The sequence below is a fragment of the Pantherophis guttatus genome, chromosome 5 (genome assembly GCF_059756535.1).
Source record: "Pantherophis guttatus breed Tessera chromosome 5, ASM5975653v1, whole genome shotgun sequence".
Lineage (NCBI taxonomy): Eukaryota > Metazoa > Chordata > Lepidosauria > Squamata > Colubridae > Pantherophis > Pantherophis guttatus.
The window spans coordinates 95,026,837-95,040,595 of NC_142067.1; the positions used below are offsets into that span (position 1 = coordinate 95,026,837).

At 36.7% G+C, this 13,759-nt stretch overlaps 1 protein-coding gene across 3 annotated transcripts in view; it reads right to left on the reverse strand.

Annotated features, from left to right (window-relative positions):
* AFF3 (ALF transcription elongation factor 3) overlaps nt 1-13,759 on the reverse strand; it is a 236,633-nt gene that overhangs the window by 46,771 nt on the left and 176,103 nt on the right. For 2 of the 3 annotated variants that reach the window (XM_087871491.1, XM_060686638.2), the window contains exons 10-11: nt 4,854-5,022; nt 2,081-3,085 (exon numbers count right to left, since the gene is read on the reverse strand). In XM_087871491.1, the coding sequence (XP_087727617.1) occupies nt 2,081-3,085; nt 4,854-5,022 (1,174 nt within the window). The remainder of the gene's footprint in view (nt 1-2,080; nt 3,086-4,853; nt 5,023-13,759) is intronic. The other variant, XM_087871492.1, reaches the window with a different exon arrangement.

Sequence of the window (13,759 nt, forward strand, 5' to 3'; positions counted from 1 at the left end):
CGTATTAGGTAATATATATAAGTATAAGCATGAATTGAATACATAAAATAGATATGAATAGAGGAAACATTAGGACAGGGATGGTACATTAGGACAGGGATGGTAGGCACGCTGGTACTCTTATTTACAACACTCTATCACTTTTATATTTTTATAGCAGTTCTCCTATGTTGGTGTTTTATAATGCTGTAGGCTCGACTTATGCCAATCTGAAATGTAACATTCATTTACTATCAATATTTCTTGTTCACTAGAATCAATAAATACTTTCATTTTATACAATCAATATTGTGCTCCCCTTTCATGATGGCTACTGCTTGGTAAGAGTTTCTTTTTTCTCTTACCAACGATCTGCTGATTTCACTGCTAAAGCTAGGTATTTGGCAGTGCTGCTCTCTGGTTTTGAATAGGATTACTTAAGAGTGACCCAAAATAACTTTTGGATTGATTGTGGATCCAGTGGGTAAGGGGGGTCTTGAAAATTCCAATTCCCTATGGAAGCAATCGAAAAGTCACTGGGCGTATCCATTTTCCTGTCAAGCTGTTTCATTTTCTAAGGATGCCAGAATTTTAACTTTCATTTTTTGACTTTATTGTTTTATTTTGCTTATTGTTTTAAAAGTTGATTAATGACTGGGTGCTGATTTATTTCAACTTGTTGCTGGACTCTTAATTGCTTTTTATCTTTTCTTGTTATATGTCATTCTGGATAACCTCTGTCTCTTCCATATGGAGAGTACGGTAATGTTCGAGGGATGGTGGTGAGGAGTTCTCAGACTCTCATCACTGGATTCTATATTTTTTGAATTTGTAAAACACTTGGGAGTTTATTTCCATTGAACTTTTCTTATAATCTTGGATTAAAATACAGAGACATACATACTTTTCTTGTTCTTTGTTCCCTGGCTAAATTTCACAGATTAAGATCGCTGAACAGTCTCTGAAACCTAAGAAAAGAGGGTGGGGAGATGTGCAGCTCCTAGCTGGATTCCTCTCTTGAAAGCTTGATCAATCTTTAATGATTCTTTAAAAAATGTTAAAATCTGAATGTGGATGAAGACACACAAAAGGACTTGGTTCTTTGACCCAGGATGATTTGTTTATAACTTTTGGGATGATTTGGGATAGATAAGATGCTGTGGTAAATTTTCTACTAGTGGATTACAATAACAGTTTGTAATTTAACAGTCTCATTTACTCTCAAACTTCCTTTGAATGTTATAGATGAATAATTTATTTTATTTCCTTTACTTCTCTCACTTTTAATAAATGTGTTTTTATCTTATTTTAATTTATTGGTATATTCTTGTAGTTTAATATTTTTATGGTAAGCCATTCTGAAATGTGATATCATAGAACAAGGTATAGAAATTTATTACATAAATAAAAATACATGTTCAAAAACCAGTAATGCTAGGGTAAATAAAAATATAATCATGTTCCCAGTGATTACAATGAAGAAATGACTTATGTTTCTCAAACTGGTTGCATGCTATATTGTCAGCCCTTAAAAACCATTTATGAGACAAAAACTCTACCTCAAAGGAATAGGACAACAGCCATATTTTAAGCAGAAAAATAAATATTTTATCTCAAGCATCACATCTTTTTATAAGATGTTCAAGCTTCTACTGTATAGTTGATCTTTTGGCTTTTAGGAAATGTAAACCTTAACCAATACAGATAGCTACCAGGACTGAAAAATGGATATTTAAGATTATGTAGATATAACCCAAATTTCAAACCATACCTGGTCTCGGCTCCATTCTCTTTAACTCTGGATTCAGTTGAAGTTGTGGCATCTGCAGAGGTGCCAAAAACTCAAGAAGGCAAGCATGGTGTCACAATCAAAGCCTTGTATATGCACTGTGTCATTTGCACATACATAACAAAAAAGGCAGGGCTTCAGTTGTGATGCTGCACTTCCATGTTGCAGATTTTGAACCCCTCCAAACCTCCATGAATTAAGATAATGCAAGAAAAAATTTGTATCTCTGCCCTGAAATATCTCAAGATACCCATGTATATCCATTAGATGTTATTATAAATTTCCTTTTCAAGACCAACATATAAAGCCTACCTTTCGTTTTCTTCTGGATTTCGGAACCACTTTTTCTGCTGGCAGGTCAGCAGCAATGTTATATTGCATTTGAATGGCTTCTTTAACTCCTGTGTTCATGATCAGTGGCTCCTCAGGTAATTGCTGCGGGATTCTAGAAAGCAGAGTCAAATCAATTTTGACCCAAAGGGCTTTGACATCATCAGTATCTTTTAGAGGAGACAAAAGTTCATTCCTGCCAAAAGGAACCAGCGTGTAGAACTGTTCTTCCAGCTCTTTTGCTATATCGTTGCTAGTTCTGGTGTTGATGGAACCAAAGGCACCACAATTATTGGGTTTTTTGTAACCATTATTATTGCTTGAATTCTTTTGTTTCTGGTCACTTCCAGCTGATACTGAGGCTACGGTCTGCAGTTTGTGTGAAGGACATTCCTCTTGTTCAGACTGGGACTCTGTGTCGGATGAAGTTGAAGATGAAGATTCCGTCTCAATAAATTCCTTGGACTTGGGCGCTGTTTTCCCTGAGCCTCTTGTGCGTCTCTTTTCCACGGCAGTAACAGACTGTGGTTCTTTTTGTTGTTCAATGTTGCTGCTGCAAGGCCTAGTCTTGGGCTGATTACAAATGTTATTATTTGCCAAATGAATTTGGTTCAAATCAAGATTGTCAGCTGCATGGTTGTTTAAGTTATCATCAGCCAGGCTACTCTCTGTCCTCCTTGGCTGTTTTTTAGATACTGATTTTGAGGCAGCAGAAGGAAGTGGTTTTTGCTTTCCTCCCCTATGTCCTGGGGCTAAGTTAGCTGTCCTAGATCTCAGTTCCTCTTTACTAAGATTCTTAATATCTTTTTCCTGGAGACCGGCTTGTCCAACAGGAGGTACATTTTCATTGTCTTGCCTTTCTTCTTTTAGTTTGCTGTAATACTGAAAGACCTCCAATCCATTTTGGTTCAAAGCAGAAGCTTTATGAGGATTAACCTTATTTAACCATTTATCCAATTGCCACTTGTTAGGAGACGGCTGTTCAGGCTAGAAAATAAAGTTGAATACACAACATGTTATACTTTTCTTTGATGCCTTCAAATCAGTGTTTACTCCTGATGACTGTCTGTACAAGTCTCTGTAGTTTTCTTGGCAGAAGTGCTTTGTCATTGCCTTCTTTCTAGAACCCATTGTCACCCAGCTGGCTTTGTCTCTAAGGCAGGACTAGAACTCACAGTCTCCCTTCATGCCTTTACCACTACCACAAACAGGATCTCAATATATTATAAAACTTTACTCGTAAAAGTTTTAGGGAGCTCCTTATACTGTTAAGAACTGTAGTTTCAGTATATGGCTAGCATATTAAATTTGCCATTTTGAAAATTTGATTACTATCAGTTAAAGAATTTGTGCCTGACAAATTCACATACATTTATATAAACACACACACACATACACACACACACACAAACTCTCTGTGTGTGTGTCTCTCTCTGTGTATATATACTCTCTCTCTCTCTCTCTCTGTGTATATATGTAAATGTATGTGAATCTGTCAGGCACTTTGAGCAGGTAAGCATTATTATGTGGCTAGCTGAAAGTTAACTGCATGTTGAATGATCATCAGCAACACAATACATACATACATACATACATACTGTACATACATACATACATAGCACTTAGCAACAGCACTTAGACTTATATATTGCTTTACAGTGCTTTAAAGCCCTCTCTAAGCAGTTTACAGAGTCATCATATTGCCCCCAACAATCTGGGTCTCATTTTACCCACCTCGGAAGGATGAAAGGCTGAGTCAACCTTGAGCCTTATTAATTATACAATTAATAAACAGCACTTAGTTTCTATGATTAATTATCCTGTCAGCTATATATCTATATCTATCCTCTCTAAGCTATGTTATCTATGACTATTCTTCCTCAGAAGAAATATTATTACAAACCACCAGAACTGCTCTTCTAACAGACTTCCAAACTGCTCACAGTTGTCTAACGGAATATCCTAGAAGAGTTAAGACCTAAGACCTAAGACTAAATAGCTAAGACGAGTGAAGATCGAAGAGCAGAAAGTTTCTGACAAGAATCTCCTTTTATACTGCTAACTATGACAGTTAGGGTAGAACCCTGGAGATTCAAACATATTAGCTGCCCTCTGATTGGTTTATGTATCTGTCCATTCCAAAAGCCATTAATAGGCACAACTATAGAGAAATAAATTTTCTCTAACAATACCCAACTAAGCTAGGTGAGAAGGTGCATGCGCGCGCACACACATGTGCCAAATAGCAGTCAGCTGGCAGTCAACAGAAGTAGCCTGCAGTACTGCACTCTAACCACTGTGTCACCATGGCATGCCCCCCCCCACAACTATGGTGCATGCACACACCATGGTGGCACGGTGGTTAGAGTGCAGTACTGCAGGCTACTTCTGCTGCCTGCAATTTGGCACAGACACGTGTGTGTGTGTGTGTGCATGCCTTCTCACCTAGCTTAATTGGGTGTCAATGTCAGAAATCTATCAATGTTTTAATGAACACAAAAAGTTCTCATTTACACCAAACTTTGCACAATAGCTTTTTGCTTTTTTAAAAAAAAGCTTTATGGGGGACTGGAAAGACTAATTTCAATATATATATATTTCTTGCATAAAATGTCATCCTGTACTGCGTCTAACAGTTTTTTCATATTAAAAAACAAAGTATTTCAATACAATACCATATTAAAGCTCTCTGGTCCCAGACATATTATTGGTATAAAAGTTCCACTGGTTTAGAAATTAAATTTTAACTTATTACCTCTGGGCTGGAACAATGTGATTGCTTGTTGCAGTCGCTTTCTGTGGAACTGCTTTCAGTCTCTGAATCAGATTCAGAACTGCTCTCCGATTCACTTGAACTGCTGCTTGAACCCTTGTTAGAGACACCCAAAATTCTACAACTGGACTGCTGGTTAGCAGGGCTGCTGCTGAACCCATATTCAGAGAGAGGAGAGAGAGAGAACAGTACAAAATACAAATTAAATCATATTTTGTTTTTTTTAAATCCTTTTTACTAACAAGCTCAAGTGTGGACTTTGGTTTGGGAGGAAAAATCTCAAAATTCATAGGAAAATAAATGGGAATTATAAGCATATTTATTTATGGAATGTACAGAGGTTCCCTTCCAATTACACAATCTTCCCTCCATCCCAAACTTCAAAATAAACTCAGTGAAGCTGCTCAATATTCAAGGTATGTCAATTGGAAAACTGAAAGAGAAAACTTGTAATAGGTGGGAAGGGAAGGTTCTGCTTAAATAAAATGGTTGCCTGGATCTATGAACAGAAGCATTCCTAATGGAAAGATGGGCAAATACCTTGTAAAATATTGTTGCAAGCCCCAGTCCTTTTTATATAAATATTGCAACTATATATGTAAAAAGAAAAGGCACTTGAGAGAAAACATATAATTATTTACCGCAACATATACCATTGATTATTTTAACTTTATTATAATATTGTTTGCTTTGAATAGAGCTCAATTATTTTGAGTTCGTAGTATTTCTTGTACAAATTGTTCTATGATAGATGTTGGCAAATTATGCCAGGGACATAATTAATACTAAAGAGAAACTAGCTGCAGCACCCATGCTTAAATTAAAATGCTCACAAACTATGCAAATCCACAAAAGAAAAGTTCGATAGTTGGAGCAAACTCATGGCTTTGGTAGTAGCCTCCTGTCATGTGCTGGGTGAAATTATAAAAAGCCCTGATACCAATTAGGTTGCATCTCATTCTCCAGATCCAGCAACTGATCAAAGTCAGAATATGAGACACAATAAACTGAAGGTTAAATAAAACACTACTCTCTGTCTTTCTGCCTGGTGTATAGTGTCCAGGAGGCCCTGTAATAATGCCTCCCCTTCAAAATACTAGGATCCAACTTAGAACTTCAGGAAAACTGACTTGGAATGTACAGTTGCTAGTTGAATGGCCAGATTGTAAAACAAATAAAAGGGTTGAAATATTTGGGCATGGTCTTTCATAGTTCCACTCATTAAATGATGTCATTCAAAATATGTGCAAAATAGTGGGTGCTACAGTATATTGTCCTTCCCCTTAACACATCCCAGTTGCATTAAAGTTTTATTGAGCAAACATGCTATGTAATTGTTTGATACTCAGCTGGGACTTTATGGTACTTTTACCCCACTGAAAAGGGCCCAATCCTGTGAAAAAATGAACTCCCAGCAACAATAAAGTGGTAAGTAAAATATCAGTATTTCCCAGAGTTGAAGTCCATAAATCTTAAAATTCACAAAGTTGAGGAATACTGATCCAGAATATTGGAAAGAATTAGCATAAATGGAAACTTTATAATCAGGTTGATTGACACAGGGATTGAAGAAACTTGGTGCACCATTGATCTAGGAGCAAATGCCCTCAATGATTTGTAAAATATTCTTGGTGCACTTATCACCAGATAGGATGGTTCTATTTTAAATGGCTTTTTGGTTTTGTTTTTTTAATGTAATGTAATGTAATGTAGTATTAGGAAAGAGACAGGGTTGACTAACACTGAAACTGGTGCATGGCTTTGTCTTATAGCATATTGTTCTCTTCAGAACACGGGTGTCAAACTTGCCATGTCACGTTGCCATCATGTGACGTTTTCTGGCATTTTCCCCATTCCTGGAGCTGGGGTGGGCATGGCCTGCACATGACACATCCAGCCCAAAGACCGCCAGTTTGACACCCGTTTCAGAAGGTCTGTGTTATTTTCTCCCTGAAGACAATTATGAATCAATATGAACTCAGAACTCAATTTGGCAAAAACTATAGTATTATTGTTTTCCTAGGAAGGCACTTTAACAATGTGTGTGATTGAGCACTCATTGTAACTGAGAATTAGAAGCCCAACTGGATCAATAGTCAGGAATGTTTTCCTGAATGTTCATGCCCACTTTCCTCAGGCCGGAAAGATGGCTACAAGACACGGAATATGATGGTTCTTGAGGGCAGAAACAAACCATTTCCATGAGAACAAAGGTTGTGTCCATGTCCTACTATACTGTGCAGGGACCTATTTTATCACTCACCAATTTATAAATAGTCAGACAGCGCTGATTTATTCCATGTACTATTATTATTATCATCGGTCCAAGAAGAGTCTATTCCTATGAATGTAGCCACATTTTGTTACATTGATTACGAAGGTTAATTGCATTAAGGGAGAACTTAAGAAGTTTTCTATTTTGTTCCACCTGTGTTGATTGTTGTCTTCTGGTCCAGGACCATTACACACACACACACACACACACAGTGTATTGTATGTACTGTATGTACAAAGGTATACTGAAGTGGAAATAAAAAAACCCTATAGAACTAAATTAAATTTCAAATTTTCTCCAAATTCTAAATGGAGAGATTGATGGTATACGCTGGAATCAATCTGCATGTGCCATGGTTACTAAATTGTATGCTACTTTATTTTCTTTGGATTAGAAAGTTGATGCCAACAAGACCTATATGAAAATCTTGAAAGACTAATAGTTTCTCTCCATCCCATTTTGTCCTTTTCCTAATGATCCCTAGTATGAATTATATGTGAAGTTTTCCCAATGTGCATCAGAATAACGGAGTTGAAAGGGATTTTGGCGGTCTTCTAGTTCAACTCCTGCTCAAGAAGGAGGCCCTATACTATTTCAGACAAATGGATATCCAATATCTTCTTAAAAAGCTCCAGTGATCAAGCACCCACAACTTCTGGAGGCAAGCTATTCCACTGGCTAATTGTTCTGTCAGGAAAGTTCTCCTTAGTTCTAGATTGGTTCTCTCCTTGATTAGTTTCCAACAATTGCTTCTTGTCCTGCCTTCAGGTGCTTTGGAGGCTAGATTGACCCCCTCTTCTTTGTAGAGGTATCTGAGATATTGGAACACTGTTATCATGTTACCCCTAGTCCTTCTTTTCACTAGGTTAAACATATCCAATTCCTGCAACTATTTTTCATATGTTTTAGCCTTCAGTCCCCTAATCATCTTTGTTGCTCTTCTCTGTACTCTTCTAGAGTCCCAACATCTTTTTTTATTGTGGTGACCAAAATTGGATGTAATATTCCAGGTGTGATGTTACCAAGGCATTATAAAGTGGTACTAATATTTCATGGGGATTTGATTCTATGTCTCTGTTAGCCAAGGAATATCTTGGCTTTGTTGGTGGTTGCAGGACAGTGCTGGCTCATATTTAAGTGATTGTCCACTAGGACTCCTACAGCCCTCTTGCAGTTAGTGCTATTGAGCCAAATATCACCTATTCTGTATCTGTAAATTTAGTTTTTCTTGCCCAAGTGTAATACCTTATTTTTCTCAGTATTGAATTTCATTTTGTTAGATAGGGTCCAGTGTTCAAGTCTGTCAAGATCCTTCTGGATCTTGAGCCTATGTTCTGGGCCAGGGGTCAGCAACTTGCGGCTCTGGAGATGCATGTGGCTCTTTCACCCCTCTGCTGCAGCTCCCTGTCACTCAAAATATGCATCACAACCACCAATGTGTGACCCCCGCTGGCACACGATTTATTGAGTTTTTCAACCCCTGGTAGGCCAACCATGGATAAATCCAAGAAAAGAAAAGTTTCAGAAGAAAACAGAACATTTGATTCAAATACATATGCTAGTTTTGTGGCCAATCAAGAAACAGTCAGGCACGGGAAGGGTTTTGTGGCTCCCGGTGTTTTCTTTTCTGTGGGAAACAGGTCCAAATGGCTCTTTGAATGTTTAAGGTTGCAGACCCCTGTTCTGGGCTAGTCAAGAGATTCACCTGACACTTATTTAAGCAAAGCCACATTTGCCACTTAGTTGACCATTCATCTAGTTTACAGTGATCTTTATGTAGCTCTTCAAAATCATTTTTTAAAATCTTACTATCAGGAGTAGTTTGGTATAATCTGAAACACAACCAATTCAGCTCTTACCTCCAAGACAAGACAATTATGAACAAGTTAAAAATCATCTCAAACCACAAGATGGGCAGCAACTGTTCTATAGGGAAAATTGGTCATTATTACTGTTTTTTGCTTTATTTTTTATTTGGTCCTCTTAGATAGATTATTACGGGCTCTACCCAATCTAGAAATTTATCCTGCCAATTTTATATCAATATTCCTCTTGTTTTCATTTTCACACACATTTGTTATACTTGGATTCGGGAATTTAAAAATATTCAGTGTACATTGCTGGAACTTACAATAAACCTACAATCCTATGTTTTGTAATAATGGACAAAGTGACTATTTTCTATCAAATCTTTAATAATAGGATTTATGAGCTAAAGTAAAGCAGATTACTGTCCTAACAAATATGTTCTTGGTAAGACCAATGCTTCAGAGAATCAGCTATAAATTTATGAGTTAATTTCACCATGAAACAAATGTGCAAAGAGCCATGTTTCTTAATTGCAGAATTCTATATAAAAACACTTTTTTAGAAGAAAATACTCAGACTTCACTGTACATAAACAGCTATCTTGGGTTAGAGGTGTGAAAAGGGCTGGGGGTATTCTAGTAGGGAACAATGGAAAAATGAATGTAAAACTGTTTCAATCCTGCTTGGCTTTTCAAGCTCAGCCAAAGATAAATAAGAAATACTAGCTGGACACGCAGAAGAGAAAATCCACATGAAAGCTAAACATGAAATTATCCATCTTCAGTTCTTATACTAAGTGAAGCTGCTTATTGTAGCACTTGGAATCTTTATTAAGAGTCATGAACTTACAAACATTTCCTCTCTCTCCCTCCCCCCCTCTCTCTATATATCTTTTTCGTAAGTTTTATGTGTATGTCTCTTTAGCCAGGTACTACCTAGGTAAACCAAGATATTATGCAGCCCTAGTTCAGTGAAATCACAATTCACAGAAAAAAAGCCCAGAAACTAGTGAATTGTGATTTCACTGAACTAGGGCTGCATAATATCTTGGTTTACGTAGGTAGAACCTGGCTAAAGAGACAAACACATAAAACCTACGAAAAAGAAAGAAAAACAAATATTGTACCTTTACAGGGAGGATACATGAGATGAGGGTGTGGCTAACTGATGAGGCCTTATAAGGCCGAAATAGATCTATCTTAGTCTCCCAATGGGCAGCAAAGGGTCTGCTGGCTGCCAGAAAGAGAAAAAAAAGCCCAGAAATTAGTGAATGATGATTTCACTGAACTAGGGCTGCATAATATCTTGGTTTACGTAGGTGGAACCTGGCTAGAGAGAAATACACATAAAACCTACGAAAAAGAAAGAAAAATAAATATTGTAATGGTAAATCAAGATGTTTATATAGCCATAGTTCAGTGAAATCCCAATTCACTATTTTCTATTGATTTACATAGGAAAAACCCTGGCTGAAACAATAATGCACATATAGACCTATGAAAAAAGAACAGAATAAGTATTTGACCGTTACAGGGAGGAGTCATAAGATAAGGGTGTGGCTAACTGATGAAGACAAATAAGTCAGAAATAGATCTATTTTAGTCTCCCTTAAGTCTTACAACAGACAGCAAAATGCTGGTTAATGTCTGATAAAGCCTAGAAAATAGTGAATTGGGATTTCACTGAACTATGGCTATATAAACATCTTGATTTACGTAGGAAAACCCCTGGCTGAAACAATAATGCATATATATATATATATATATATATGCCAGATGTGCCAGCTTACCTATTCTAGTAAATAGAACTTTGTAAAATGCTTGCTTCAGAATTTTTACTTGGAGTTGGGGGGTTTTCTGGAACGCTGACAAGTAATCTATATATTTCCCATCCTAGTGGGATTCTAATCCAGTTGTTTTAATTGGTACTGCATTCTAGTACCAATTCAGATATATACATAGTTTTTAGAGAAAATCTATCTATATATTCACTAAGAATTGACGCTAACTTGAAAGTACATAATCAATCAATTTAACTAAACTTATATTTTATCTTTTCTCTAGATTCCAATGGCATTACCTGCGCTGAAATAGAACTGAATGTCACCAGCATACTTTTATTTAAATCCCCCAATTACTTAAACAACCATTATGCATTTTATCTTGCTTCCTAATGGATGTACAATTATTTTTTCCCACCAAACTACATTTCAATATATTATTGTTTTATTTTTACATGTTTATATTTAACCATTACCTCCTGCCACAATTATTTTCAGGTTCATCTGAAGTATAAAATTTCTACTAGCCTTTCCTCTTGAAAAACAAAGGCTGTTATTAGATAGTAGTTGACCCCACTTCAATCCCTGAACACAGGAGTCCAATCCTGTTAATACATTATCTAAATAACAGGTTTCTCCAATTGGTTTTGTATCTATGCATCACTGTACTTTCTTACACTATGGTAGTGGTAAATTTGTTTTTTTTCTTTGTTTTATCTGCCAGAGATAAGATCAATCTCCACCAAGAGTATTTTATAAATTTAGGCTTAAACTCCAGTAAAATAAAATGCAGCTGTAATTCTGTTCTTAAAGTTATCCAGCAGCCAGCATTTTCTCAAGGCAGTAGATATACCAGTAGTAGCATCCTTCTTTCTTCACAGAAAATGCCAAACCAAAAATGAATTGTCCCCTTATGGTAGATAAGTGTGATTCTAGCAGCAGTGCAGCTTAATTTAAGAACAACTGCCTTAATTTCCAGTTGCTTTCACTGAAAATCAGATTGTTGGAGTGCTATTTTGCTTGGAAGCACCCCGAACAATATAGCCTGTCAGGACCCTTTCAGATGAATGCTCTTGAATTTTAATAGCTAGAGGTTAAAGAGGCTGAAGCCATGGTTTCAGTAGAAAACTTTTCAATCGCACTGTAGTGTGAAAAGCTACCCATGTCAAAACTGTCATTAAAGGTAAGGAAATTCTCATCTTTATGGAACCTGGCAGTCCTGTTCTAAATCTGAGAATTAAATAGTACTATCTCTTGTCGATTTTTCTGAGCATCTTTTGAATTTGCAAAAAATTAAAGCAATCCTATTTTCTTTGATTGATGATACACTTCTACTGAAATCATGAAAATCCTGAAGATCGTTTTTTATACTAATTCATTAACTGTGAATTTATGTATTCATACAATCCTGCCCTATGAAATGCCCCTGGTGAGTTGGCATATAAAAATGTAAAAAATAAAACATGAGGGATTTTCCAATGTGTAATGGAAATACTAAAAGTTAAAGATCAGTTAATGGCAGTCATTGGAGTAGCTACTAAGCAGAAAAAATGGGGAAAAGAATTCTGTACCTATGTTGTCACCAGAGAAAAGTCACAGTAAACAAGAAAGGCCATTTTAAGGATATATCAAGATTTTATGAGAAGAAGTTCTCCATTTTTGCTGATCCACAAAAAAGAAGCCCTATCTGCTAAGAATAAACTCATCTCTCTGGCCACACCTGTATCTTGACTTTGTTCTTGGGATGCTCAAGTCAGAGTTATGCTGACTGGATGCCATGTGCCATCCAGGAGTGCATTCCAAAGGAAAATCAACTGTTCTTTGTACAACCAGGTGTGTGCTATAGAGTGTGCGGTATTCAAAGGCAATATTATCTAAAACAATAAACAAAATTCCTAAACAAAGTGCTAAAAATTGTGTGTGTGGGGGGGAGGAACCTGTAACCCTCCCTTAATAATGAAATCAGAATGAATATTTTCCAGATCTCCCTTAGAGGAAATAACCTGAATTAGTCAAGGAAACTAATTCCCAGCAACAAACCACCACACTGTAAATATTACAGAAATGTTACAGAAAAAGAACTCATGCAAGTAGCCTGCTGCCAAAACTATAAAAAAAGTTATAATTAATTACTGCATTACCAAAACAAATAGCTCTCTCCAAGGACCGAGTGCCTGGGTATGTGAGATGAAAGAGTGTTAAAAAGCTAGAGTTGCATTAACTTCAGGAAGAAGTGATTAGTCAGCAGGCTGACAGCTGTGCTAGGAGACTGATGCCAGATTCCAGGGTATGCCTGTACTTGCTGCCAAGTGTTTGCTTGTCACACCAGATAAATGGAATATCAGCAGTGTTTTATTTGACCTACTCGCAAGAAAAATAAAGTAACCCCCAGGTTCTCTGTGTGTTTGCCACTGACCTTGCATCAGCTGCGTTTGAGCAGTTAAGACTCCTGGTCTGTATGAGTTAACCCTTTTTTAGAATTAGCTTTGAACTCTATTTGCTTCCAAGTCTCCTTAAAATTGGATGTTCAAATATAATAAGAGACAGCTGGTTGCTGCTAAATTTAATCTGAAGGGGTTTTTAATTTTTAAAGGGTCAAACTACATGTTACACTACAATGCTTATTTCCTCATAAAGGGTATGAGAAGGAGGCAAGCAGTACTGCGACCATGAATCTTTGAATCTTTTATTTAATTGGTGTATTTAAATCATTTCTTTTTGACTAATTGCCCAGTAATAAAAACCCACCCACAGCTTCTGTTTCCCCCTGCCAGGAAATCTGACACAGGTAAAAATGTTTCTAGTTTGTTCCTGCATTCCATGAGGTTTAGTGAGGGGCTGGAGCATAAGAGCAAGTTTATATGATGGCAGCAGCACTTAAGATTTCTTAGTCCCCCAAATTTCAAGCTTTCAGTGAAAACACCAACCCTTTGAACTGGGCTTAGAAACAAATTGCAGTTAATAAACCAGGAAGAACATTGCTCGTAACTAAGGATCTGTATATATCACAAAGGATGAAAAAAA